The 26,944-nt window shown below is 56.1% G+C and overlaps 2 protein-coding genes across 4 annotated transcripts in view; one reads left to right on the top strand and one right to left on the bottom strand.

Annotated features, from left to right (window-relative positions):
- Positions 1-165: 165 nt before the first annotated feature.
- On the top strand, positions 166-21,194 carry PLCD3 (phospholipase C delta 3). Of its 3 annotated transcripts, none has more exons than XM_061392136.1 (15): positions 166-247; positions 12,270-12,431; positions 12,529-12,757; positions 13,119-13,248; positions 14,083-14,311; positions 14,787-14,988; positions 15,151-15,295; positions 16,100-16,252; positions 17,478-17,621; positions 17,755-17,905; positions 18,687-18,803; positions 19,654-19,820; positions 19,963-20,098; positions 20,226-20,375; positions 20,572-21,194. In XM_061392136.1, exons 2-15 carry the CDS (start codon positions 12,299-12,301, stop codon positions 20,721-20,723), a joined length of 2,238 nt encoding a protein of 745 aa, XP_061248120.1. In that variant the 5' UTR covers positions 166-247; positions 12,270-12,298; the 3' UTR covers positions 20,724-21,194. The 3 variants fall into 3 exon arrangements, with proteins under 3 accessions (XP_061248120.1, XP_061248118.1, XP_061248119.1); XM_061392134.1 differs by lacking the exon at positions 166-247 and adding an exon at positions 283-544; XM_061392135.1 differs by lacking the exon at positions 166-247 and adding an exon at positions 2,174-5,515.
- A 2,117-nt stretch (positions 21,195-23,311) lies between these two features.
- The window catches only part of NMT1 (N-myristoyltransferase 1), a 34,215-nt gene continuing 30,582 nt past the window's right edge, over positions 23,312-26,944 (bottom strand). Inside the window, exon 12 of the mRNA XM_061392137.1 lies at positions 23,312-26,767. Within this exon, the coding sequence (XP_061248121.1) occupies positions 26,747-26,767 (21 nt within the window). The 3' untranslated portion in view covers positions 23,312-26,746. The remainder of the gene's footprint in view (positions 26,768-26,944) is intronic.

The raw sequence follows: 26,944 nt of genomic DNA, 5'->3' as shown, positions 1-26,944 counted from the left end.
CCCTCTCCCTCTCCGAAGCCTCCCCCAGCACCAAGGGGGCTCCGCATAGGGCCAGGATCACAGGACCGCTCGGAGAACAGGGAGAAGGACTCAGGAGCAGAGGGCGAACGCGGAGACTCGTGGGCGCAGGCCAGGCCGCAGCCCCACTTGTGCTCCAGTGCCCAGCTCCCTGCCGAGGGTCACCGCCCCCCTCGCCGCCGCCTCGCACCGCCCCCGCGCCGTCCTCGGCCCCGCCCTCTAGCTCCAGGTCCGTCCTTCCTTGACCCTCGTCCCTCCCTTTCTCCCTCCTCCCGACACCTCCTCCTCCAGACTAGCTCCCGGCGCCGCTAAGTTTCTCCGCTCCGCACCGCGCGCGCTGACCCTGGGCCCGGGCCTGGCCCCGGCCACCCGACCATGCTGTGCGGTAGCTGGAGGAGCCGCCGGCGGCAGCCCGAGGAGCCCCTGGTCCCAGCCCAGGTCGCAACGCCCGTAGGGCTCGCGTCCCCGCCCGCATCCCAGGAAGGCAACATCAAGAGGCCCGGGCTGCGGGCGCTGAAGAAGATGGGTCAGTGAGCGGCCAGGGTGGCTCCGGGTGGGCGCGCGGACGCGCCTCGGGGGCGAATCTTGGGAAGATCGGGGTGTTCCGACGAGCCCTTCGTGGGTTTCCCAGTAGGGATGTGGGGAGTTTGGCGAGGGATGGAAGGCCAGCGCCGTTCCAGAGTGGGGCGGGGTGGAGTGTCACACCTGGGGTCACCCGAGGTCCCGGGTCTGAACGAGGCTTCCAGGACGACTTCTGGGAGTATGGCGTGGGAGTTTGGACGAGGGCTGCGGACTGGAGTCCGAGAAGGTTGGAAGAGTAGAAAGGGAGAGACAGGCTTAGGATGCCCGTCACCCCCTCCCGGACACCCTGTGCCTTCTAGGGTCTTCCAGCGCTCGGGGCATCCTAGATTCTTGGGCCCCTTAGGGCATGAGAGTTATAGAAGAGGCTGTCATCTTGTGCCGACCTTCCAACCTTACAGTCCCCACTGGGATTAGAGCAGTCGCACAGCACTGGAAGGACTGGTCTAACTGGTGAGAACACTGACCTTTGGGTCAGAAAGCCAAAGTTGCCTTCTTAGATTTGAGGGAAGTCATGGGGGAACGGAATGCAATTGTGGTTTATCAAGCATCTCCTGGATGTAGGCCAGCACTGGGTGGTTAGGGATGTGGTGCCCATCAATCTTCTTCACCTTCCTGAGAGGTAGGTGGTATAATCCCCATTTCACAGATGAGGAAGAGAAAGTAAGGAATTTGCCCATGACCATAGAGCTAGTAGAGGGCAAAGGTTGGCGTGTACCCCCACACTGCCCCTGGCAGCCTCTCAGAATCTGGGCAAAGTGGGACTGAGTGGGGGTTGAGGGCTTGAATGAGGGGGCATGTGTGTGAAAGTAATGTTTTAGTATTTATTTTTATTTATTATTTATTTGGCAGCACCAAGCCTTAATTTGTGGCACACATGTGAAATCTTTAGTTGTGACACGTGGGATCTAGTTCTCTGACCAGAGATCAAACCCTGGCCCCTGCATTGAGGCCAGAGTCTTACAGAGTCTTACCACTGGACCACCACGGACGTCCCTGTGAGAGTATTTTATACACTGTAAAGTACTGTAAAACTGAAGTGGTGCTGGAGAACTGTGGTCAGTAGAATAGTTAATGATGGAGAGGCTAGAGGTGGGACTGAGGGAATAGAAGGACAGGGTTGCCTGAAGACCTGTGTGAATCTTGGGATAAAATGCAGAGGTCTCTCTTGCCAGTCTTACCTTCTCTTACAGCCACAGGGCATGTAAGATCTAGTTCCCAGATCAGGAGTTGAACCCATGCCCCCGGCATTGGAAGTGCAGAGTCTTAACCACTGGACCACCAGGGCAGTCCTCCTGGTCTTACTTTCTCTGTCCTCCATTGTTTTTGTTCTTATTTCTTTCTCCTTTCATTTGACCTGAATTTGTTGAGCGCTGTGTTCTGATCACTGTGACTGGCACTCTCCTTATAAACACAGAAGACATGCTCTCTGCCCTATGTTTCATCAATCACACATGCGTTCAACCAACATTTATTGAGTGCCTATAGTATGCTCTCGGAGAAGGCGATGGCACCCCACTCCAGTACTCTTGCCTGGAAAATCCCATGGAGGAGCCTGGTAGGCTGCAGTCTGTGGGGTCACGAAGAGTCAGACACGACTGAGCGACTTCACTTTCACTTTTCACTTTCACACATTGGAGAAGGAAATGGCAACCCACTCTAGTGTTCTTGCCTAGAGAATCCCAGGGACGGGGGAGCCTGGTGGGCTGCCATCTGTGGGGTCGCACAGAGTCGGACATGACTGAAGCAACTTAGCAGCAGCAGCAGCATAGTATGCTCTGCCCTAGGGGTTCAGCAACAAACAAGACAGACATAGCCCCGGCCCTTAGTGAGCTGAAGCGCCAGCAAGGGTGTCAGACAATGAAACCAAGAAACAAGGCTCTGAAGGATAGAGCAAGAGGCTGGGGAGCCCTGACTGCACCCCGGAACTGGAGGGAGACTGGAGTGAGGCCAAAGGGGAGACGCAGGGAGAGGCTGGATCCTCGAGGCCCCGGAGGGTGTCAGGAGCTCAGGAAAGGTCTTAGACAAGAGGAGAGCAGGAACTGTGTAGGTAAGGGTGGGTTGGATGAACACAGAGGTAAAACAGGGAGCCCCACTGGAGGGAGGCTGGGGGGTCAGTTGGGCAAAGTTGTTGGGGGGAGGCTCAAATGTGAGCTGTGGAACCAGAACGGGTTCCAGGACTACAGGGAGGTGGACTGAGCTGGACTCTGCTGTCGGCGGGATCTGGGAGATGTCTCTAATGGGGGGCGGTGTCATCCTCTGGTTTACAGGGCAGTGGTGGAGAGAACGATGCCTATGGGGAGCTGAGGTGCTGCGGAGACAGCAAAGGGCTGGCGTTAGGCCAAAGAAGCAGCCCTGGGAGTCAGCCACCCTCGAGGGTTACGTTTGCCATGGGAGGGTTGAGGTGACAATCCTGCCCACCTGCCTGTCTCCTCATTCCGCACCCATTTGCCAAGCCCCATGGCTCAGATCATAAGGAGTCTGCTTACAATGCGGGAGACCCAGGTTCAATACCTGGGTTGGGAAGATCCCCTGGAGAAGAAAATGGCAACCCACTCCAGTATTCTGACCTGGTAAATCCCATGGATGGAGGAGCCTGGCAGGCTACAGACCATGAGGTCGCAAAGAGTTGGACACGACTGAGTGACTTCACATCTGGGTGCCAGGGTGTTGTGCCAGGGCTGGGGCTTCAGAGATGGAGAATACCTAGCCCTGGGGGAGAGGACAGTCTAGGAAACACTTATAGACAAGTAATTGGTGCTAAGCCCAAAACTCAGTGCCCTGTGGCTGAGTAAGGCTGCACGGGAGTTTCGGGCATCCTGTGACAGTGACACTGTTGGGAACTATGTGGGTGTCAGAATGTCACCTGGGCACCCTCCCTCCCCTTGGCTGCTGCACTATCCTGTTGAGTGACTGCCTTCTTCGAGGAATGTCGACTCCATGGGGAATGCCCCTTCTCCAGGCCTCACTGAGTCCAGGAACAGGGTGGAGGCGAAACCCAGGTGTCCTGGGGCCCGTCTGCTCAGGCCCACAAGGCCAAGGCCTATGTCTACCACCCACGTAGCTTTCGATGCGACCCCTGTGGCTGCTGCCTCTCCCAGAATGATCCTCAGGGTCACGCCTGGTCACTGCCTTTGCCACACCCCTTGGTGGTGGTTGAGTCGCTTAGTTGTGTCCAACTCTTGTGACACCATGGACTGTAGCCCATCAGGAGCCTCTGCCCATGGAATTTCCAAGGGCAGGAATATTGGAATGGTTTGCCATTTTCTTCTCCAGGGGATCTTCATGACCCAGGGATAAAACCTGGGTCTCCTGCATCGTAGGCGGTCTCTTGACTGCAGTAGATTCTGTATCAACTGACCACCAGGGAAGCCCCACCCCTTAGTCCAACAGAACAGATTTTCTTTCAAATCAAGTCAAGAGGCCAGGGCAGGGAGTGGCTCAGAGTCAAAGGCTCAGAGGGGCTCAAGGAAAAGAAAGGGCTTGGAGGGCCATACTGGGGGAAACTAAGATGAAGGGGGAGGGAGGCAGCCCCCATATTGAGTGGGAGTCATTTGTGGAGCACAGGGTCCAGCCTGCTCCAGCCCCCTGCCCCTGGGCTGGGCTGCTGGCCCAACCTGTTCCTAGGAAGCCAGGGAAGAGTTGAGCCGAAGAGGAGCCAGGAACACAGTGCAGTGCTGAGCACACAGCAGCCTCGATCCTGTTTAATCCTCTCCATCCCCGGGGAAGGTGCTGAGCTGTCCCCATGTGACAGATGAGAGGCTCAAGATGGAGGGGGAGAAGTCACCCACCCAAGGCCATATGGCTAAGAGGCAGCAGTGCCTGTCTGCTGCCAAAGCCATCATTGAATGATGGCTCTTTATTGCCTGGGTTCCTCTGGTGGCTCAGATGATAAAGAATCTACTTGCAATACAGGAGACCCAGGTTTGATCCCTGGGTTGGGAAGATCCCCTGGAGAAGGAATTCAGGGAATTCTTGCCTGGAAATTCCATAGACAGAGGAGCCTGGTGGGCTACAGTCCATGGGGTCACAAAGAGTCAGACACAACTGAGCGACTAACACATAGATAGACATACAATTAACACCTTTGTCAATTACCACCCTTATAACACTGTGCTAGTGCTTTTCACGTACTAGCTCATTTAATGTCAGAACCGTATGAAGTAGGTGGAACCATTAGCTTCATCTTATTTTAAAATGTTCATTTATTTGCACCAGGTCTCAGTTGTGGATGCAGGATCTTTAGTTGTGCCGTGAGATCTCTTAGTTTTGCCATGTGGGGTCTAGTTCCCTGACCAGGGATCGAACCTGCACCCCCTGCATTGGAAGCACAAAGTCTTAGCCACTGGACCACTGGGGAAATCCCTAACCTCATTTTTCAAGTGAGGAATCTGAGATTTAGAGAGGTTCAGTAACTTGGCCCAGGATTCAGAGCTCAGAAGTGTTTATAGCTAAGACAGGATTTGAGGATTTGAACCCAGGAAGTTGGCCCAGAGTCCAAGCTCTTAACACAATGAATGGATGAGTGACTTAAGCCTGGTGGGGAGGGACCTGCTACACCCCTCCCCCATATTGGCTCTGCCAACCTCCAGGGGGTGTCCTCATAGGGCTGCCCCCCAAAATACAGGATGCCCAGTTAAATACACTTTGCAGATAAACCACACATAATTTGGGACATACTGATACTAAATTATTATTTGTTGTTATCTGAAACCCCCATTTAACTGGGCATACCGAGTTTTGCCTGGCAGCCCTACCACTCCAGAGTCCCAGTCGCTCCACCCCAATGCCTAATCCCCCAGAGCAGAGCACTGAGTGGGCAGAAGCTGCTCGCTTCCCTCTCCAGTCTGCACACACCACCAAATGCCACAGGGCAAGCGTGCTCTCCCCCCAGTCTGCCCAGAACAGGTCCTGCAGGGTGAGTGGGGCTCCCAGGGGGGAGGTTGGCACCTGGTGGGGGGTCTTCCGAGAAGCCCCTGGTCCAGGCAGATGCCTGGCCTGGGTGGTGGGAAGGGCTGGGGTGTGCCAGGCAGGGCCGAGGGCTGGCTCTTTCCTGCACTGTGGCCTCCTCACCTCTTCTCCTTGTTCAGCTCTGGGGAGCCCCTGTCTACCATCTCAGCCCCCAAACAGCCTTCACCCTGGTCTGGCCCTGCCGAGAAAGGTGATGCCACCTTCGTGGCACTGTGTCTGCCTGGAGGAGGGGAGCGCCGCCACCCTGCCCTGACTTTGTTGACGTTTCAGGGAACATTATGGATTCTGGCGCTGAGCCCCACTGAGTTCTAGCCTTGGGTGTGGTAGCCAGCCTGGGTGAGGGGGACTCGCTTGGTACCCAAGGTGTGGGGCTGCCTGCTGGCTAGGGGATTCGGGTGGGAAGGTGTTTGAGACCGCTCACTGTTGGCTCTCTACTCCCAGAGCCTCATGGCCTCAGTACCAGGAAAAGCTGCTCTCCTCCCTGCTCCTGTTGGCATGAAGCTGACACTGTCTGTCGCTCTTGCCTGCATGTCTCACATTCCTGCTGGAGTCCCGTGTGCCCTTCCTGAGTGTGTACTGGTACGCGCGCGCATGCGCACACGTGCACACACGCACTGCCTAGTTTCCATACCAAGCGAATCACCTTCCTCCCACCCACCAACCGCCCCCCCGACAGACACACAGGTGCACACACCATATATGCACACACCACCCTACACACACCTTCAGTCCTTACACACCCTGGCCTCTGCATATACACCCCGTGACCACACAGCACCTCCCACCCCTGCCCCCTACACAGTCCTTACATCCGCCCCTGCCTTAGGCCACCCACACTGTTCTGCATACATGGCTCGTCCTCTCTGAACATCAGTGGCCCATCTATGAGAAGGGTGGAATTTTTTTTTTTTTAACGTTAAACAAAATGTATTTGGGTTTTTTTTTTTTTTTTTTTAAGTATTTGTTTTTGGCTGCGCTGGGTCTTCGTTGCTGTGCGAGGGCTTTCTCTAGATGCGACAACAAAGGGCTACTCTCTAGTTGCGGTGCGCTGGCTTCTCACTGCGGTGTCGTCTCTTGTTTCAGAGCACGGGTTCTAGGGCGTGTGGGCTCAGTAGTCGCAGCTCCTGGGCTCCAGACCACAGGCTCAGTAGTTTCGTGGCACAGGGGCTTGGTTGCTCCGCTGCATGTGGGATCTTACCAAATCAGGGATTGAACTTGTGTCTCCTGCATTGGCAGGTGGATTCTTTTCCACTGAGCCACCAGGGAAGTCCAGAAAGGTGGGATTTAAGGGACAGAGATAAACTTGGCCTCCCACAGCTTCTTCCAACTCTGTTGCCCAGGCAGATTCCTGCCCCACCCCCAGCCTTGGCCACAGAACCCCTCTGGCCCCCGGACCATACACAGCCTGAACTGCCCAGGCCGAAGGTGGTCGCTGGGAAACTGTGGGGCTGCCTGTTTCCCACCACCTTCCGGTCCCTCTCTGGGGGCAGAGGTGAGCCTTCAGCTCAGGGAAGGTGTTTGGGCCCGAGCCGATGACAGTGGGCCGAGCGGGAGACAGAACCAGCTGGAGGCCATGAGACTCAGGAGCAGGGATGGAGCAAACTACCCATCTTCCTTCCCAGGCGCTGCCTCAGTTTCCTTCTTTATCATTTATTTCAAGCTCCCTGTGGACGGGCCCCAGGTGGATTAGGGTTCAGCCCCATAGAGCCCTTTGGGTGAGCTCCCTCCCCAATTCTCAACACACTCCAGCTTCACCACTTATCGACCCTGCAACCCTGAACAAATTCATTAGCTGCCTCTTTAACAGCTTTATTGAGAATTAATTCACCCATTTAAAGTGTATGGTGGTTTCTGGCGTGCATGCTCAGTCGCTTCAGTCGTGTCTGACTCTTTGTGATCCCATGGACTATAGCCCGCCAGGCTCCTCTGTCCATTGGGTTCTCCAGACAAGAAAATTTGAGTGGGTTTCCATGTCCTCCTCCAGGGGATCTTCTCTACCCAAGGACTAAACCTGCATCTCCTGCATTGCAGGTGGATTCTTTACGCACTGAGCCACCTGGGAAGCCCCTCCTGGCATATTACATTATTATTATCATTATTTTTGGCTGTGCCATGATGGCATGTGAGATCTTAGTTTCCCCACTAGGTATCGAACTCGTGCCCCCTGCATTGGGAGCATGGAATTCTAACCACTGGACCACCAGGGAAGTCCCTTTATTTCTAAAAATCATTCTAAAATATATATAATATAAAATTGGCCATGTAAACCATTTTGAAGCAGATAATTGAGTGGCATTAATGACATTGACAATGTTGTGCTATTTCCAAAACTTTCCCATCACCCTAAATAGAAGCTCTGTAACCATTGGGCCATAATTCCCTGTTTGTCCCTTTCCAAAATCCATGGTAACCTCTAATTTACTTTCTGTCTCTGAATTTTTTAAATTGAGGAATAATGATATAAAATGTTTCTATGGATTTGACTGTTCTAGGTACCTCATGTAAATGGAATCAGATGTTTGTCCTTCTGGGTCTGGCTTATTTCACTTAGCATAATGTTGTCAAAGTTCATCCATGTCGTACTTTGCAGAGATCAGACGTCACTCTTTATACGGCTGAATAGTATCCCACCGAATGATTAGACTGCATTTCCCTAATCTGTTTATCTGCTGATAGACGCTTGGGTTGTTTCCACCTTTTGGCTACTGATTGTCCTCGTTTTTACTACTATTATTTCATAATTGTTCCCCAACCTGCTCGGTCGAGGTGGCCATGGTGCTGGCCCAGCCCCACTCCAGAAATGGATAGATAGGCAGAAATGGATAGATAAAGAACCCACGGAAACCGCAGGAGGTAGGCTCTTAGTGAACCTGCTCCAAGTGAGTAGGAATGAGGTCCAGGAAACATCTGTGGGTTTGGATCTGGCAGGACTAAAAAGATGTTTACTGGGCAGCTAGGCAGAGGGCCAGGCCCCTCACAGCATCACTGCCTGGAGCTTGGACCCTCCTCCTGACCTCACCCCCTTACCTCTGCCCCCGTTGTCTGACACCCCATACCTCTCACTATCCCAGGGTTCAGAAGCTCAAGCAATGGAGAAATAGAGACAGCCATCCAGGTGCTCAGCACCCGGCCCAGCCTGGCACTTCACCCTCATTCTGTGAAGCCTTTCCACTGGCAGTGTGGGCGGAGGACAGTGTGGTTCAAGGGGCAGTGTGATCTGGGGGCCCTTGATGGTAGGGCGGGCAGAATGGAATGTCACCCCTTCCCAAACAGGCTCTTGGGGAGCTGGGGTGAGAGCCAGGAGCAGGGCCCCCATCAGTGTGGGAATCTGTCCCCCTGGGGGGCTGGTCAGGAGCTCAGGCTGCCTTTCTCCATGTCCTGTTTGCAGAAAACTCTGGACAAAACAGGCCCTCGGTGATGGTGACTCACCTCCATTTCCGGCCTTAGTCATTCACCAGCTCCCCTCCTCCCCGCCCCCCAACTCTGGGCTTGGCATCACAGGGCTGGCCGGGTCAGGGGAGGTGGCTCCAGCTACAGAGCTTAGTTGTCATGGAAACGAGAAGTCCCCTTTCCCACAGCTGAGAAGGTGGAGAAGGGGTGGCCTCAGCCTCGGTGGCACTGCAGGGCTCCCTGACTTCCCTGCCCCCCACCCTCAGGAAGAGAGCATGCAGAGGTTGCCCAGATATGAGGATAGGGGGCTGAGGGTCTGGTGAGTCTCTTGGCCTGGCACACGCCATGTTCTAGCTCTTTGTGTGGAAACAGGAGGGTTCCACCTCCCCTTCCTGGCTAGGTGGCACTGAGTGGCCATTGACCCTTCTAGAAAGCCACAGTCCTGAGGACAATGGGCCTCTCTTCCGTCCTTTATTTTAAAGGGAGACCCCTTGGAGCCATTAGGGTCACAGATTGGCCCCAAGGGGGACCATAGCCTCTTTTATTTATTTATTTTTTATATATTTATTCAGCTGCATGAGGTCTTAGTGATGGCATGGGGGAATATTGTTGCATCCTGCTGATCTCTCCTGGCCACACACAGACTCTCTAGTTGCAGCACAAGGGCTTCAAAGTTTCCCTTAGCTGTTCTGGAGCGCACAGGCTCCACAGCATGTGGGATCTTAGTTCCCCCACCAGGGATCGAACCTGAGCCCCCTGCATTGCAAGGCAGATTCTTAGCCACTGGACCACCAGGGAAGTCCCCATAACCTCTCAAGGATGGCAGGTTTCTCCTCCTGCCTCTGAGTCCATGATTCTCGATCACAGTCTCTCTCAAAGTGACAAGGTAGATTCTTTTTTTCCCCCGGCTGCCTTGGGTCTTTGTTGCTGTGTATGGACTGTCTCTCGTTGCTGCAAGTAAGGGCTACTCTTCATTGCGGTTAGTGGGCTTCACGTTGCGGAGGCTTCTCTTGTTGTAGAGCAGGGGCTCTAGGGTGCAGGAGCTTCAGTGGTTGCAGCACCTGGGCTCAGTAGTTGAGCGTGCGGGCTTAGTTGCCCCGCAGCATGTGGAGTCTTCCCAGACCAGGGCTCGAACTTGTGTCCCCTGCATTGGCAATGGATTCTTAACCACTGGACCATGAGGAAAGTCCCACAAGGTAGGACAGATACCCAATATACGGATATCCAATCCCCAACCTGCACCTGTTGAACGAGAATCTCTGGGTCATGGGTTTCGCAATCTCTCCAGGTGATTCTGATGCACAGCCAGGGTTGAGAAACCCTCATCCACAAGGCTGCTGCTCGGAAGTCGGGGCAGATGGCTCAGGGCTGGGACTAGAATGCACTTAGTCCCCCAGCTGTCTCTCCATCTGCCTCACCTTTCAGAAAACACTGACTGCAAGCCTGGCTCTGGGACAAGCCCTGGGGTGAGGACATCCCAGTGCTTCAGTTTATTAAAAATCCACTGAAATTACAATTTAGGTGGGGTGATTTAATTAAAGTAAAAAGTGTCATTGGTAGTCAGGGAAGGGGAACTCCCATTTGAGGATAGATCAGGGAAAGCTTCCTAGAGGAGTGGTATCTGAGCTGGTCCTTGAAGGACTCTGATATGAAGAAAAGATGGGGAAGGATCCTACAAAGGCTCCCAGAGTCAGGGAGAGGCAGTCACAGGGATTTAGACTTGATTCCTCAGGTCAGAGTTTGCATCAGACAAGCAGGGTCCTTGAGGGATGGGGCACAAAGCCTAAAGCCAAGCCCAGTGCTGGGAGCTTGTTAAAATAAAAGGAGGAAGAGAAGCCCACTGTCCTGTTTCCTTTGGCACACACAGTGGTGTTTGGGGATTTTTATTTCAATTTGATTTAATTGCCAACACTGAAAAATTTGGAGGCATCACATACAAATTCAGATTCCAGTTCTCTGGAATCTCTGGGCCCACATCCACCCCTGGCTGGCCCCGTCCTTTCCAAAGGGCGTGGACCCTACAGTTTGACTGGTTCCCACCCATTCTATAGTCCCCTGGCTCACAAACTTTTATTTTTGACCCCTGCTGAGACACATCCAAGCAAAGGGTGTGGCCCCACGGAGCAGGCAGCAGCTTGACTGAATTTTGGACTTTGCAGCAGCTACTATTGTGGTCGCCACTTTGTGAATGGAGAACTGGAGGCTTAGAGCAGTCACAGGGTAGTGCCACCATGGCCATGACAGAAGTGACAGAGCTGGGATTTGACCCCCGAATCCCGCTCTGTCCTATGTCTCCAGGCCCAGGGTGGTTGCAGGGAGGGGTAAAGAGGATAGAAGGAGCAGAGGGCTCAGTGTGCTGGCCAAGGGTGAAGCTGCTGGAGCCTGACCTCCAGGGTTTAAAGCCTGTTTCCACCACTCCCCAGCCATGGAATTCTGGCAAGTTCCCGAAGCATCTCTCTGCACTTGTTTTCCTGTGTGTTAATACATGAGTGGGGTCTGGCATGTAGTAGGTGACTTACGAGCATTTTGTCGTATTAAGGAAGAGGGACGCTGTGACTGGAGAGCACATGGGGCTGTGACAGTGTCTGGACTAGGGGGATACCTAGTGTCACGGAGATCATGCTTTCTGCGGGCCTCACCAGGGCATCTGGAGGTCAGCCTCAGGCTGGCCAAAGCAGGGCTGGGCCTGGCCTGCTTGGTCTGAGACCCTGGAGCCAGAATGACCTCCTTGTCCTTGAGAAAGCAGAGGTGAAGAGCTTGGGTTGCAATAAGAAAGATTTAGGTTGGATAGTGAGACTACCCTCTTGATGATGGTTGGATGGAATGAGTCTGAGCAAATTCCAGGAGATGGTGAAGGACAGGAAAGCCTTGCATATGCTGCAGTCCATGGGGTCGCAAAGAGTCGGACACAATTGAGCAACTGAACAAAAACAACCCTCTTGATGGTCAGAGTTTTGTCTCAAGGAAAAAGGCTCTTGATGGCAGATTCTAGGCTTGAAGCCTGGAGGGCAGTGACAGAAAAGGTGACCTTTAACAGGCCAGAGCCCCAGGCAGTGTCTTGAGCAATAGCTCTGTTCTGAGGCCTCCAGGGGAGGCTTGGGAGGAGGGCCAGCCTGTTGCTGGCACCCCTTCCAGGGGGCCCTGGGTGGGATACACCAAGCACAGGCCTTGGGGCCAAAAAGCCTAGAGCCACAGCCAGTTCAGTGACCCATTACCTGGAGAGGAAGAGCTGCCTGGGGAAGCCCGCCTGCTTCTCCCTGCTGGGGAGGGGGTTAGAATTCCAGGGTGCCCATGGCCTCCCGTCCCCGCAGGCCTGTCGGAGGATGAGGATGTGCGGGCCATGCTGCGGGGCTCCCGCTTCTGCAAGATCCGCTCGCCGACGTGGCAGAAGGAACGGCTGTACCGGTTGCAGGAGGATGGCCTGAGCGTGTGGTTCCAGCGGCGCATCCCGCGTGCGCCTTCGCAGCACATCTGTGAGTGGGGCCGGGGAGGGCATGGGCGGCCTGGGGACAGTGGCGGCCTGGCCTCGTCGCCCTGACCCGGCCGCGCGCGGTCCGTTCCTCTCCGCAGTCTTCGTCCAGCACATCGAGGCCATCCGCGAGGGCCACCAGTCCGAGGGCCTGCGGCACTTCGGGGGCGCCTTTGAGCCGGCACGCTGCCTCACCATCGCTTTCAAGGGGCGCCGCAAGAACTTGGACCTGGTGGCGCCCACGGCCGAGGAGGCGCAGCGCTGGGTGCGTGGTCTGGCCAAGCTGCGCGCGCGCCTCGATGCCATGAGCCAACGCGAGCGCCTTGACCAATATCCTCCCGGGGAGTGTGGCAGGCGGGCATGGAGGGGCCAGCCCCATGCCGGGAGGACTCCCAGCCCCAGGAGAGGCGTGGCTCCACTCTTAGGGGCCCTGAGATTTGAGACAGCCCTTGTCTTCAGAACTGAGGGTGGCGGCCAGGCGTCCCTAGGGAGCCTGGGTCCCACAAAGGATGCGCTCCTACGGAACTCAGGAAGTTCACAGGCTGAGAGGAACGCACAGTTCCCAAACTGGGAGCCCCCAGGCGGGAGGGGATGAGTGTGTGTGTAGTCAGGGGAGATTGCTTATCTGTCAATTACCTGTCAGCTGGGGGCGGGGCCCAGCCTCTTACGGGTATTTCCTGAGCACCCACACCTGGATCCACTCCTATCTGCACCGGGCAGACTCCAACCAGGACAGTAAGATGAGCTTCAAGGAAATCAAGAACCTGCTCCGCATGGTCAACTTGGACATGAACGACATGTACGCCTACGGCCTCTTCAAGGTGGGCACCTGCCACCACTCTGACCTCTGCCTCCCCCAGCCATGGGAGTCCTCCGTTCCCTTCCCCCGCCCCAGGCTTTTGTGGAGAGTCGCCTCTTTCTGCAGAAAGGCTGCATCTGGGCCTTACTCTACCCTTTCACCCAGGGAAGCCACGGAGCCAGGTTGGGAGCCTGGGCCCAGAGCTCCTTCCTCACCCTCAGGCAGAGCCCAGGTAGCGAGGACCTCGGGCTCATGGGCACACGCGTGAGCACACCCCCTCCACTGTGGCATCTGGCACCTCCACACGTGACCATGTACACCCTACGTGTGGGAGGGGCCCACAGGGGTGGGCTCTGCATCCATGGCCCAGTTGGAGCACGCGGACTGTGTGACCCTGAGGGACAGGAGGGCCACGGCACCTGGACTCCTGGACGGACAGCGCCACGTGGACTGCACCATGTACATTCTCAGCGGTGTGTTGCTCATTGACCTTGGTGTGAATGTGTGAGAACAGTACCGCATACACACCAGAGCGGGGTTCCGGCACAGAGGCCCAGCCCTGCCTGAAGCTCACAGTTTTTTCTCCCCTATCTTGTTTCTTGGGGTAGGCAGAGGGATAAGCCCTGAACCCAAGAGACCGTCTTTAGAAACCCAGCCCTGCGATTTAACAGCTGCGTGAGTCTGAGTGAGACCTGCGGCCTTGCCAGCTCTCAGTTTTTCCACCTGTGAAATGGGAGACGTCACCTCCTGTCCCAGCCGTGGTGGATGATGGGAGTGTGTACAGAGCATGGGTGTGAGAGCACCCGGCTCACCCAGGGTGTCGTCCTCCTCTGAGCCTCTCCCTCCTGCCCTCTAGGAGTGTGACCGCTCCAAAAATGAGCGGCTGGAGGGGCCAGAGATCGAGGAATTTCTGCGGCGGCTGCTGAAACGCCCTGAGTTGGAGGAGATCTTCCATCGGTACTCAGGAGAGGACCGCGTGCTGAGCGCCTCTGAGCTGCTGGAGTTCCTGGAGGACCAGGGCGAGCACAAGGCCACACTGGCCCACGCCCAGCAGCTCATCCACACCTATGAGCTCAACGAGACAGGTGAAGAAGGGTCTGACAGATGGGGCTGGGGCCAACGCAGCTCGGGGCTTGGCGTCTGACAGGTCTGGGTGCCCAGCTAAGTGGGCTCTGCTGTTCCTGACTGTGGGCGCCATCTTGGGCAGCTCACCTCACTTCTTTGGGACTCAGCCGCCGTCTCTGTAAATTGGCATAGTAATGTATCTTCCTCACAGGGTTGGGTTGAAATTAAATGGCATAACTCGGGAGTCCCCTGGTGGTAGTGGTTAAGATTCTGGGGTTTCACTGCTGTGGGACCCGGGTTCAATCCCTGGTCAGGAAACTGAGATCCCAGAAGCTGTGTAGTGTGGCCAAAAAAAAAAAAAAGGCATAACTTATGTAGAGTCTAGTCAGTAGACAAGTGCTCATTATTACTAAGTTGAGTGAGCTTTGAGATTTTGGGGTCCAGACACAGGAGTCCCTGCATAGCCTGATGCTCTCTTCTGCCCATTTTCTGCAGCCAAGCAGCATGAGCTGATGACACTGGATGGCTTCATGATGTACCTGCTGTCCCCTGAGGGAGCTGCCCTGGACCTGGCCCACACACGCGTGTTCCAGGACATGGACCAGCCCCTCGCCCACTACTTCATCTCCTCCTCACACAACACCTACCTGACTGACTCTCAGATCGGGGGACCCAGCAGTACTGAGGCCTACGTCAGGTACCACAATGTGGGGATGGTGGAGCTGAACAGGTCTGGGAGCCGGTTTGGGGGTGATGAGGGGCTTAACTCCCACCGTGGGCTTCCTGGGGCCCAGGAGGCCTGCCCCTTGCCCTGCTCTGTGCTATCCACAAGATACTTTGTCCATCCGTCTGTCTGCAGGGCCTTTGCCCAGGGATGCCGCTGTGTGGAGCTGGACTGCTGGGAGGGGCCAGGAGGTGAGCCGGTCATCTATCACGGCCACACCCTCACCTCCAAGATCCTCTTCCGAGACGTGATCCAGGCAGTGCGAGAGCACGCCTTCACGGTGAGCCCCGGGACCCGCACACTCAGCCCCAGAGCCTTGCCGGCAACCCCAGCTGATCTCTGTCCTTCCAAAAGAACCACCTGGGACTTCCCTGGCAGTCTAGTGGTTAGGACTCCACACTTCCACTTCAAGGGGCATGAGTTCAATTCCTGGCCGGGGAACTAAGATCCTACATGCTGTGCAGTGTGGCCAAGACAAAAAACAAAAGAAACCCCTGCCCAGAGACTCACTTTCACCAAGTGCTGCTGGGACAGCTGGCCAGTGGGGTGGAATAAAGCTGGACAAGGGGCTCCCTTCTCCCACCCTTACGTTTAGTAATTGTATGAAAATCATAAAATTTCCAGAAGAAAACCATGTGGGTAGGGAAGGACATGTTAATCATGACTCACAAAGAGGAAATCATAAAACAGAAGCTCAACGTTGCACCTGCATAAAATTGCCACATGTGTCAAGGTATAGGAATCTTTCCATCAACAAATAATGGGCTGGGACGAAAAGTGTGTAACCTAAATGGCATGGTCAGTGTCATTAACATAGAGAGCATTTATTAAAAGAAACATTCCTGCAGCCCCTCTCAGCTCCCCAGACAGCCCACCCCCTTCCCCGGGGCCCCAGATCTGACCTCTGTCCCTCTATGGACACACTGATCCCGGTATGTCCCACATCCACCCTCTCAGTCTCCCCCAGAGTGGGTTTTCCAGACATCTGCCTGCCTATCCTGAAGGGGGTCGGGGGCTGGGTGTAGCAGGGGTCCTGGTGGGGGAGGGGCTAGTGTCTCTGAGCTGCTGCCCCTCCCCCTCACAGGTGTCCCCGTACCCCGTCATCCTATCCCTTGAGAACCACTGCGGGCTGGAGCAGCAGGCTGCCATGGCCCGCCACCTGCACACCATCCTGGGGGACATGCTGGTGACACAGACACTGGACTCCCAGAATCCTGAGGAGCTGCCATCCCCAGAGGTAAGGCTCTCAGACCCCCAGCCTGGGTGGGCGGAGGGTCTGGCTCCAAGGTCGACCATCCACCTTTGTTCAGGACCCCTCTCCTCTGTCTTAACCTTCTTTTTTTTTTTTTTTTGGCCACCTTTTGTGGCATATGGGTTCTTAGTTCCCAGACCAGGGGTTGAACCCACGCCCCCTGCAGTGGAAGTGCGGAGTCTTAACCACTGGACCGCCAGGAAAGTCCTTTCTGCCTTAACCTCCTGTGTCACCGTTCATCTGACATCTGCACCCTGTGGTCTTGTCACTTGCCTACCTTCCATTTTGACTAGACGCCTCCCACCCTTGTTCCTGGCATGCAAGGCCCTCCATGACCTGGCCTGACCTCCCCACCCTGCCTCCTGCCCACAGAGTCCCTGAGGGCTTGGCCGTTCCCTTGTTTGACACTGTCTTCTCCACCTGGAGCTCCCATGCTCGCCAGGTGCCACCTGCTTAGAGTCTAGCTCAGTAAAGGGCCTCTTCCTGTGGCCTTAGCAACTTCCTCAGCGCTCTGGCCAGAAGTGGTCCATCTTCCTCTCTCCCAAACCCCAGAGCATTTTATCTGCCTCTTCAGGACACATCCTTTTAGGGTTCCTGGAGAAAACTCTCCTCCTACTCCCAATCCCAAATTACACAGGGAATCTGGGTTCACCTTTGTGTGTGATTTGACTTTATTAGTATGAAAAAACACATACATATGGTAAAAGAAAAAAGAGAGCATACACAATGAAAAATGGATTTTCCTCCACTCCTGCTCCCCTTGTCCTATTTCTGAAGACGTGATCACCTTCAATGGTGTCTTGTATATTCTTCCAGAATTTTCCATGCGTCTATATACCTATATACCTGTGGACAGTGATCTTCTCTTTCAAGTCGTAGACAAAAAAGATCCTGTGAACACATGTTCTACCTGCACTTCTTTTGTGAGATCTTTTTTGAAGAGAAGGCCTTCTCTTTCAACCCTGAGCTGCCTCATTCATTTTATTGTCTGGCTTGCAGTACTCTGAGGCTTGGAGGCACCTCATTAGCCAGTCCCCTGTGGATAGTCCCATAGGCTGTTTCCCTCATAGGTTTTTTCCTATTAGGAACATCACTCATGTGTGTCTCTTTCCCTGCTCACCACCCCAAGCCAGCCCCTCACACAGTGGTGTCTGAATGATGGACTGACACAGGGGCAAGGGAGCTTCATTCTTCCATGCTGGATCTACAGAGGCTGAAAGGCCGGGTCTTGGTGAAGGGGAAGAAGCTGCCAGACACTAGGAGTGAGAACGGTCGCATCCTATCAGAGCGGGAGGAGGAGGATGAAGAGGAAGATGAAGAGGAGGAATTGGGGGCCATAGAGCAGAGGCGGCGGGTGAGTGTGCCAGCCCGGGCTGGGCAGGCACTGTGGAGCTTGGGGACAGGTGGCCGAGAGAAGGGAGGTGGGACGACCAGGGGGCTGGAGCTGGTGGGTGGGGGGCAGACCCCCGCTGAGGCTTGTCTCCCAGGCCAAGCAGATCTCCCCGGAGCTGTCGGCCCTGGCCGTGTACTGCTGTGCCACCCGCCTGCAGACCCTGCGCCCGCCCCCGGTCCCACCCCAGCCCTGCCAGGTCAGCTCCCTCAGCGAGCGCAAGGCCAAGAAGCTCATCCGAGAGGCAGGTGGGAGCCAGGATGTGGGGCATCTGAGGCAGGAGGGAGGTGGGGACCGGCGGACCCCGGGTGGGTGGGAGATGCTGACGTTGGTCTGGAAAGGAGAGTGAAAGGGCTTTGGGGGCAGTGAAGAGAGGGGCTTAGGGAATGAGTGCCCGGCACCGGGCCAGGTATGCATGCAAGAAGAGGGCACTGGGACAAGGGAGACTGCTGTCTGCCTTCACGGGCTCACAGCCTAATCCGGGGCCAGACATAGACGGATAACTGCGGTGCGGGGGGATCCACTGGGTCTGACAGAGGCTGGGGGAGTCCTGCAGCAGGGGGAGGAAGCAGCCAGATGAAGAGGGGGAGGGGACTTCCAGACTGGAGAAGCAGGTTGTCCCCAGGCCTGGAGGTATGACATACACGGAAGGGTTCCTGGAACCCAAGGTGGGGCTGGAGGAATGTTTGTGGATTGAGCAACAAAAGATTGCAGCCTGGGGCCAGGGGCTCCACCCACGGAGTCAGGAATGTGGGGACTCTGGGTGGGGGGTGGGATGCAGTGCCAGGCTGTGGGAGGGGGTCCCTGTGCCCCTCTGGACTTCAGGAGCCTCCTCATGAGGACCCCCTGCCCCCTCATCAGAGAGAATGAGGAAAGGGGGCAGCGGGAGCTGACGATGGGAATTCTGCCTGTTCCCAGCTGGTCTCTGGAGGTGGCAGGGGGGCGGGGAAGGTGGCTGACAGGCTCTGGCAGCCAGTGAGCAAGTGATACCCCAGTGGCCACCACAGTCCCACCCCACCTCTCCCCCAGGGAACAGCTTCGTCAGGCACAATGCCCGCCACCTGACCCGTGTCTACCCGCTGGGGCTGCGGATGAACTCGGCCAACTACAGCCCCCAGGAGATGTGGAACTCGGGCTGTCAGCTGGGTGAGTGGGGGCAGCAGAAGAGGGGGTGGGCAGGGGCCACTTTTGGGGGTGTGGCTCTGGGAGCCATGGAGGCCCCAGTGGTGATGGGGCAACACAGCTTTCCAGAAGTCAGAAACATGAGTCTCAGTCATAACAATTATTAAAAGACTTGTCAACAGGTGGGGAAACACAAATCAGGGTTGTTGGTTCTTGGCAGTGTAAAATCTCAATTTTTTTATGAAGGTAGAAATTAAAAGGGCTTCCCAGGTGGCGTAGTGGTAAAGGAGCCGCCTGCCAGTGCAGAGACACAAGAGACCCAGTTTCCATCCCTGGGTTGGGAAGATCCCCCGGAAAAGGAAATGGCAACCCATTACAGTCTTCTTGCCTGGAGAATCCCATGGACAGAGGAACCTGGAAGGCTGCCATCCATAGGGTCGCAAAGAGTTGGACACAGCTGAGAACAGAAAAAAACTTCCACTCCCTTGTGCCCCTAACATAAACACACACACACACACACAGAGGCAGTCCCCACTAAGTCCACACTGACGAGAGGGGGCTCTGGAGGACACTGAGCATCGCCAAAGGAGAGGAGTGTGCCCCTTGGGGAAGCTAGGGAAACCTCTCTCTGGCCTTGAGGGATTTCAGCCATGAAGTACAGGTGGTAGTGGGGCTGGGTCCCTCGCTGCCATGATGCCCCCAAGCCATGGTTGGGGTGGGATGGTACTCCCACCCAGGCAGGGGGACCCTCTCTGGAGAGAACCAAGTCCTCTCCACACCAAGTCTATCTGTGGGGAGGGCAGTGAGCCCCTGAGACTGAGCAGTGAGGAGAGGGCCACTAAGAGGCCCTGCCTTGCCTCTGCTGTGTCCACAGTGGCACTGAACTTCCAGACACCGGGTTACGAGATGGACCTCAATGCTGGGCGCTTCCTCGTCAACGGGCAGTGTGGCTACATCCTGAAACCCGTCCGTCTGCGGTCGCCCAACACAACCTTTGACCCTGAGTGTCCTGGGCCCCCCAGAACGACTCTCACCATCCAGGTCAGAGGCCTGGGCCGTGCCCTGCCCGGGGTCCCCTCTGCGGGGGTGGCACCAGCCCGAGGACAACGGAGGCCTGGGGAGGGCCCGGGAGGGTGGTGTGAGCGCCTCGGGCCGGGCTGCAGCCCCCCTTCTCCCCGCACAGGTGCTGACGGCACAGCAGCTGCCCAAGCTGAACACCGAGAAGCCCAATTCCATTGTGGACCCGCTGGTGCGCATTGAGATCCACGGGGTGCCCGCGGACTGTGCTCGCAAGAAGACCAACTATGTGCTCAACAACGGTGCGTGGGGGCCCTGCTGGCGGGGGGCGGGGGGGGGGGCGGAGTAGAGGGCGGGCCGCAGAGAGCGGAGGGAGGTGCTGGGCGGGGCTGGCCCTGCGGGCTCTTGACTGCCAGGCCTGCGCCCTAGGCTTCAACCCCCGCTGGGGGCAGACCCTGCAGTTCCAGTTGCGGGTTCCGGAGCTGGCGTTGGTCCGGTTCGTGGTAGAGGATTATGACGCCACCTCCCCCAATGACTTCGTGGGCCAGTTCACGCTGCCTCTCAGCAGTCTGAAGCAAGGTTGGTGGGGGTTGGTGGGGTAGAAAGGGATGGGGGGTCCCGGCCTCCAAGACCCTGTTCACTGGGGCCACCCATTTCCTCCGAGAGCCTGCCCTGAGCCAGGCCACCCTGGGAGTGGGATGCGGTCTGCACCCTACATGCCTGGCCATGCGGGGCAGTGGACAGAGAAGCTGACGCAGGGCTACCCTCCCCGCAGGGTACCGCCACATCCACCTGCTTTCCAAGGACAGGGCCTCACTGTCACCGGCCACTCTCTTTGTCCACATCTGCATCCGGAGCCGAGCCACCCTGGGTTCTGCAGGTGCCAGTCTGTGTCCCACGCCCTCCGGAGTGGAGGGCGTGATGTAGGACCAGCCCCTCCATCCTCCCGCTAAGCCTGCCAGGCTCTGGTCTCAACTGGGTGCTGGGGGCTGCCTGCACCCCTCCTGAAGAACGGGAAGTTGCTCCTTGCTCTGGGCTGTGAGATGGCCTCAGCCCACCTGGTCGTCATGGCTTATGAAGAGCCAGGCCTGGTGCTGCCAGGAGACTTAGGGAGCGGGACTTGTGAGCCCTCGACCACTCTCTGCTCCCCAGAGGGGCCATCCCAGCCTCCTTCCCACGAGGAGTCCAGCCACCACCCCCCGCTCCCTCCCCTGGCATTAGCCACCCGCTAAGGCCCTCCTTCCCTCTCCAGCTCTTGAACCTGAGCTCCCTTCCCCTGTTAAATCAAGGAGGGAGAGGGAGGCTCAGCTCTGGGGAGACCTGGGAATCGGTTTCTAACTTGTGTCTTAGAAGAGCCCTGGAGAGGTCAGTAGAACAAAATAAAGCAAGTTTATTTTACCACTGCCACCCGCTAAGTACCGCTGAGGCCACAACCACAGGCCTCAGGGAGGGCCGGGGCAGAGAGAATGTCCCTTGGGCCTCTTCCCACCTCTGGGTCATTTGTCTAAGATGGACAGGGCGCTGGAGGGGCTGCCACAGCTCAAAATAGCCCTGACCTTTCTTGGCTCAGAGCTGCTGCCAGCATCACAAGACTGTGAGGACAGCGGTTCACAAGGCCACCCCCCGAGAAACACACCGGGGATCTGGAATGGCGAGGGGGGCTTCTGCCAGGGTGCAAGTGTAGCTTTAAAGGGGGTGGTGACAGGACTCTGAAGGACTTCAGAAAGAGTCCCCCCTTTCCAGGCTCAGCTGGGTTCAAGGCCCCTGTCTCTTCAGTAGACGAATCCCAGAGACCTGGGACTCTCCTTCCACCAGCCAAGCAGCCTTTTTTGGACAAAGGCTTGGGAAGCAGGGGGCTGCTCAGGTGCCTCTAGAGATGCTGGGAGAGCGTGCCCAGACTGCAGATGACAGAATCTGGAGGAAATCCATCAGAGAGTGACTTTCTGGGATTAAGCGTGGAGCCCTGGCATCTGGGGTTCCTTGAAGCAGCAAGACCAACACTGAACAAGCACAGAGCTTGGTGCCCATTTCCCGGAGGGTGGCCTGGGGCTGGGCTGCTGCTGGAAGCTGCCCCATAGAACCCAGGGCTGGGCTGTCTCCACCTTCCTGCCATCCCAGGACCTGATGCAGAAAGTGATGGCCTCACCCTGCTCTGTTTACACTGAGGAGGGCATTTGGTTCTGATGAATCTGTGCATCTGAAAGAAGACAACTAGACTCAAGCGACCCAGATGCCCACCCCCCATCCAGGAACCATGAAGGAACGGGCCAGGTAGTCTGGATGCACAGTCTCAGGGCTGTCAGAAGAGCCGGGCGGCCACCCTGCAGCCCCACAGAGGGGGCAGGTGAGGCCCCAGGTCCAGTGTGAGGGTATGGAGAGCAACTAAGCGTTGTCCTGCCCCCACAGGGCCAGGTCTGGTCGGGGTCTGGGCCAGGGGTCCTGTGTCAGGTGAACCCTGGCCACCAGACTGAGGCCCCAATCCTGCCTCTCATCTCTGGTTTGATGCAGCAAGAGGGTTTCTGGCTAGAAGAGCCCCAAAGCTGGGAAGAATCTTTAAGGCAACAAAGTCGACAGGAACTGATTATGGCAGGTGAAGGCAAAGAAACACAGCTGGTAATTCTGAAGACCGCTGGGTGGAGACCACCCACAGGGCTATGTTTTTTTTTTTTTCCCCCCAGCCCTGAAAGCCTGGAGTGAGCTGCTCCTGGGTGGGGAGAGACCTAAACTAGGTCTGGAAGGGTCAGGGAAAAGGCTTCAGGGATGATCCCAGGGGCAGGACCTCTCAGGCTGCTGCTCAGGGCCCAGGTTCCCTGGAAAGGGACTTGGAGGCACCAGCCGTGGAGGGGTACATGGATGAAAAGGTCCACAGGAACAGAACAGGGGTTGGGGTGGGGAGGAGTTCAGACATGGTTCCTCAAGACCCTTCCTGGGAAATTTTCTGGGTTCAGTGGGACCTAACAGCTTGCATTGTTAAGCACCCCTGGAGGGGACTTCCTTGGCGGTACAGTGGTTAGGACTCTGCGTTTCCAATGCAGGGGGTTTGGGTTCGATCCCTAGTCTGGGAACTAAGATCCCACATGCTGTGTGTCAAGAAAATAATAATTAAAACACCCCAGGTGGCTCAAAAGAACCACCTGGCTCCTGCCCTGCAAAGGGAGGGGTGGCATCTGGACAGTGGGAGGGGTGGTGCCCGCACCCTCTGTCAGAGGAGCCACGCCGACCTGGACTGAGGGGGCGGCTCTGCCAAGGTCCTGAGTGCTGGCCTAGAGCCTGGCTGCTCCTCTTACACAAACTAAACCCGAGTCAGTACTGGCTCCTTGCTGGCGGGTGGGAGAGGTTAGGGGGAAAAGAGCCAAGCTGGCCCTCAAAGGGTAGTCTTGCCAAAGGAAAGTATTCAGAAGCGTCTCTGGTCATGAGGGCCCTCCTTGCAGGGCGAGAGGGCTCTGGCCCAGATTGGGGGCTCTGGGGTTCCCCTGCCACCTGCTGACCAGAGGAATACCAAGAGGGCAGAAGGCTGTGTTCAGCTGCTTCCTTTATTAGAAACAAGTGAGATGTACCAAGCAGAACAACAATGCATTTGGTATTTCTTCCCCCATCCCGGAAATGGATGCCCCTCCCACAGCCCGGAGCAAAGCCAAGACACAAAGGTGAAGCCTCCCCTTTCCCGTTCCTGGATGCGGGCGCCTGGTTGGCAGTCAATCAGTATTTTTGAACTGATCTGAATGAAATCTTCCCCCACAGCCTCCCCAGGGACAGTCTGTTTGCAGGCCTGCCTTCCCCTGACAGTAATAACCCGAAGCTCTGCGTCTCCTCTGGTTCCAGGGCAGGCGGCCAGGCCTGAAGAAGGGAGCCCGGGGTGGAAAGGCCCTGGCCAGAGATACGCCCCGCCCCGTCCCCTGGCCCAGCAGCCACCCTCTCCAGGGCTGAAGCTGTGAAGCTATCCAGGCCTTTGGGCCATCCCTTCAGTTGGTTAAATGCTGGTCATCTTTGGGCAAAGAATTCAAGAGCACTGGGACACCCACCCTAGGCTTCAAGTGAGTCAGCAAGTGGGTGACGGCAGTCAGAATGGAGTTGCAGGCAAGGCCTGAAATTTTCCATAAACCTAGGTGTTGCGGTGGCTTGATGTAGGCCGGCCTTCAAACGAGACAGCAGCATCTTCGGAAGCAGGCGTGCGTGGGGACACCAGCCCTGTGCAGACCTCAATCCAGAACCGAGACCTCCTTTCTCCCCAGCTCTCTCCATACAGAGACAGGAGGCCGTGGGAGTGTGCTGCAGGGTCATTCCAAAGGCTGGAGGTAAACATCAGGAACATGGAGTCTGAAAGCCCAGCACTGGAGGCAGAGGGCGAAGCCACACCCACACCCGGGAGGCCCACTGTGAGCGGCGGCCTGAGGCAAGTCCCAGCTGATGAGCTTGGAGGCCCTGGGCTCTTCGCCTTGTTTGGTTTAAGCCAGTCACGGCTCCACCATCCTGCAAGGCCCCAAACCCCAGGCAATGGTTCTCTCTGCCCAGAAGTCCTGGAACGGGTCGAGTGAAGAACCCAGGGAGTGCTTGGGCAAAAAGAAGACTAAGAGCAGCCACAACCCCACTCCTGCAGACCTGTGGGTGGTGCTGAAGGCAGGGCAGGGTCCCTACAGAGGGCGACAGCAGAGTCCAAGGAGTGACTGCAGGGAGACACTGGGACCTCCCCAGGCAATCGCTTTCTTCCAGAGCAGGCATGGGCCTCACAGTTTCCATCCCATGACTTTAGTCACCAAGGCAAAGCTCACTCCTGGGGCCGTCAGGCACCCCAAATTTCAGAGGCAGCTCAGGCCGGGACCTGGCCCAGAGCTGAGCAAGCCTGTGACAGGGAGCCTGTCCAAGTTCCAGTCCTGCCTGAGGTGGGAGAGTCGGGAACTTTGTTCTCTGACATCTTTAGAAGCACGCACAGGGTGGGCTGCTCTGGGCCATGGGATGCCATGTGTCTGATGTCTGTGAGGCTGTGTGGGCAAGCCCCTGCCTCTCCGACTCCGCCGTCTGTGGAATGCAGTGCACATCTTGCTGAGAACAGCAGCTTCTTTGGTCTGGGTATCTTGGAGTCAAGGAGTCAAAGGTCAGCCACGATGGGGGCCTACAGTTTGTAGCACAGGGACGACGGGGAGAAAGGAGGCCCCCTAGAGGCCTCTGATGAAAGTGTGATCAATGGAGTTGGGGGTTCCGTCTGCAGAAAGCCTGGCCAGCAGCCCTGCTTGGGCAGGGGCAGCACGGCCCCATCCCAACTAAGCACATGATCCCCTCCAGCTCTGGGGACTCTGCACAATCAGTCTCTGGCAAACCTCACCAGAGCCCACAGCCTGCAACACAGCCCTCCTGGCCCATGGAACACGATTTCAGTTCCCACAGCTGGGCTGAGCCTGGCCTGCCGGCAAGACTTCCTTCCCTCTACAAGTAGAGGTAAAAGCAGCCAGGAAACCCCCTACCTCACACGTCACACCATCCACCCACTGACCTCGTCCTAGAGCAAAAGTTACATACAAGTCTGGATATGAGTTGCTGCTGCTGACAATTCATAGCCCAACCCTCCCCAAACCACTTGGCTGAGCGAAACTGAGGAATGCCTACGTGACAGTCATGTGACTGGAACCTCCATTATTTGGAGGGCCATAGGCAGCATCAGTCACCATTACCACCGCAAAAATCCACAACACATCATCAGTGGAAATCAGACTCTGACAATGGCAACAGGAAATCATTTCTGTTGCCAAGTGCAGACTGGCATCTCATCACCACTTCCTGCCGTGACCTGCAGGCTGTATGTCTTGGAAAGGAGCAGAGACGGCTAATGGGCTGGAAGGCACCGGCCCAGGGCTGGAGGCTGAGGTCTGGGTATCAGCCCCACACCATCCTTGCCCAACCAATCCTGGGGGCATCAGGTCCTGGTTCTTTGCTCTAAGATGAGCTAGGCAGGGCCTGCACTGACATAGTCTCCACAAGGTCCCAGGTGCTATACAAGGAGGTCAAAGGTCTCCTTCATACTGCCAGTCACCCCAGGCAGTGGAAAAACAATCTCACAGGACTTATCCCTGTCATATAAGATTGGCAACAGTTGGCTAGAGAGCCTGGATGTAAAAGTCAGTTGTTGGCAGGATGACTTCCTACAGGGAGCAGGCCAAGAGGACTAGAAGAGGGAACTGGATTCATGAAACGCACTTTCACAGGTCATCCCTGCTGCGCAGGTTCAGGATGCAAAAAAGGTACAGCCCCTGCAGGAGCGCCTCAGAGTCAGGTCTGCCCCAGCCAGGCCTCCACCTGCTCTTCCCAGAGAGCGCTGAGCCCTCCCCAAAGCCCTGCACAGCCCCTCCACCCGACGCTGCCATTGCCAAGCCAATCAAACCCAGCTGACTCAGAAGGGGAACTGGGTAAGCCTCCCACATCCTCTTTCTCCTGCTCCCCTGAGAAAAGTCCATGCCTGCTTTCAGAAGGAAACAATTCAATTGTACCGATATGTGTCTGTCGGGCACTGGCCTTAGAGTCGAATTTTGAGGAATGATCTGGATTCAGTTTTTCATTAGAGACCAAACATCCTTGTACATTTGGAACATGAAAGATATTTAAAATATTTATATATATATATATATATATAATATATATATATACTTTTATTATTCACCCGTTAACTCCATAATATGCCAATCACGAGCTAGTTTTCAGCAGTTACATTCCCTTGATCGCGGCTGCATGACGATGCAATTAACTGGAAAACAGGGAGACCAGAGACACGGCCAGAGATGGCATCTCGCAGCCTACGCCATTAATACAATCATCAAGTTCAGCGGCGGTCTGTAAAGCCGGTTCAGTTCTGCTCCCCTTGCCAGGGATTCTCACGTTTGTGAAAATTGGACCAACAAGTGGTGGGGCTCCATTTCCTGGTAATTCTCAGTGGCTTTATCCAGAATCTCACTGGCAACTGGTTACTGTAACACCAGCCCAACCTAGGAGAGCCAAGAGGGGAAAGGCAGAGTTGAGGGGGCAGCTATCCGGACTCCCCTACTCCCCGTGCAGTCCTGAAGGCCCAGTGAGAGTCCGCAGGGCGCTACTGTGCGGAGTGAGCAGGCTCCGGCGAGTCCTGGGCTCTCACTCAACCTCTACCTGATGCTTCAGACATCAGA

This window comes from Bos javanicus, chromosome 19 (assembly GCF_032452875.1).
Source record: "Bos javanicus breed banteng chromosome 19, ARS-OSU_banteng_1.0, whole genome shotgun sequence".
Classification (NCBI taxonomy): Eukaryota; Metazoa; Chordata; class Mammalia; order Artiodactyla; family Bovidae; genus Bos; species Bos javanicus.
This window is presented reverse-complemented; position numbering and strand designations above follow the sequence as displayed.

Bases quoted from the DNA above. Each gene is read 5' to 3' on its own strand.
- PLCD3 (XM_061392134.1), top strand. From the start codon at position 394: ATGCTGTGCGGTAGCTGGAGGAGCCGCCGGCGGCAGCCCGAGGAGCCC. The intron at 14,989-15,150 runs GTACCACAATGT...GTCTGTCTGCAG, and splicing joins AGTACTGAGGCCTACGTCAG to GGCCTTTGCCCAGGGATGCC. The intron at 18,804-19,653 runs GTGAGTGGGGGC...CTGTGTCCACAG, and splicing joins GAACTCGGGCTGTCAGCTGG to TGGCACTGAACTTCCAGACA.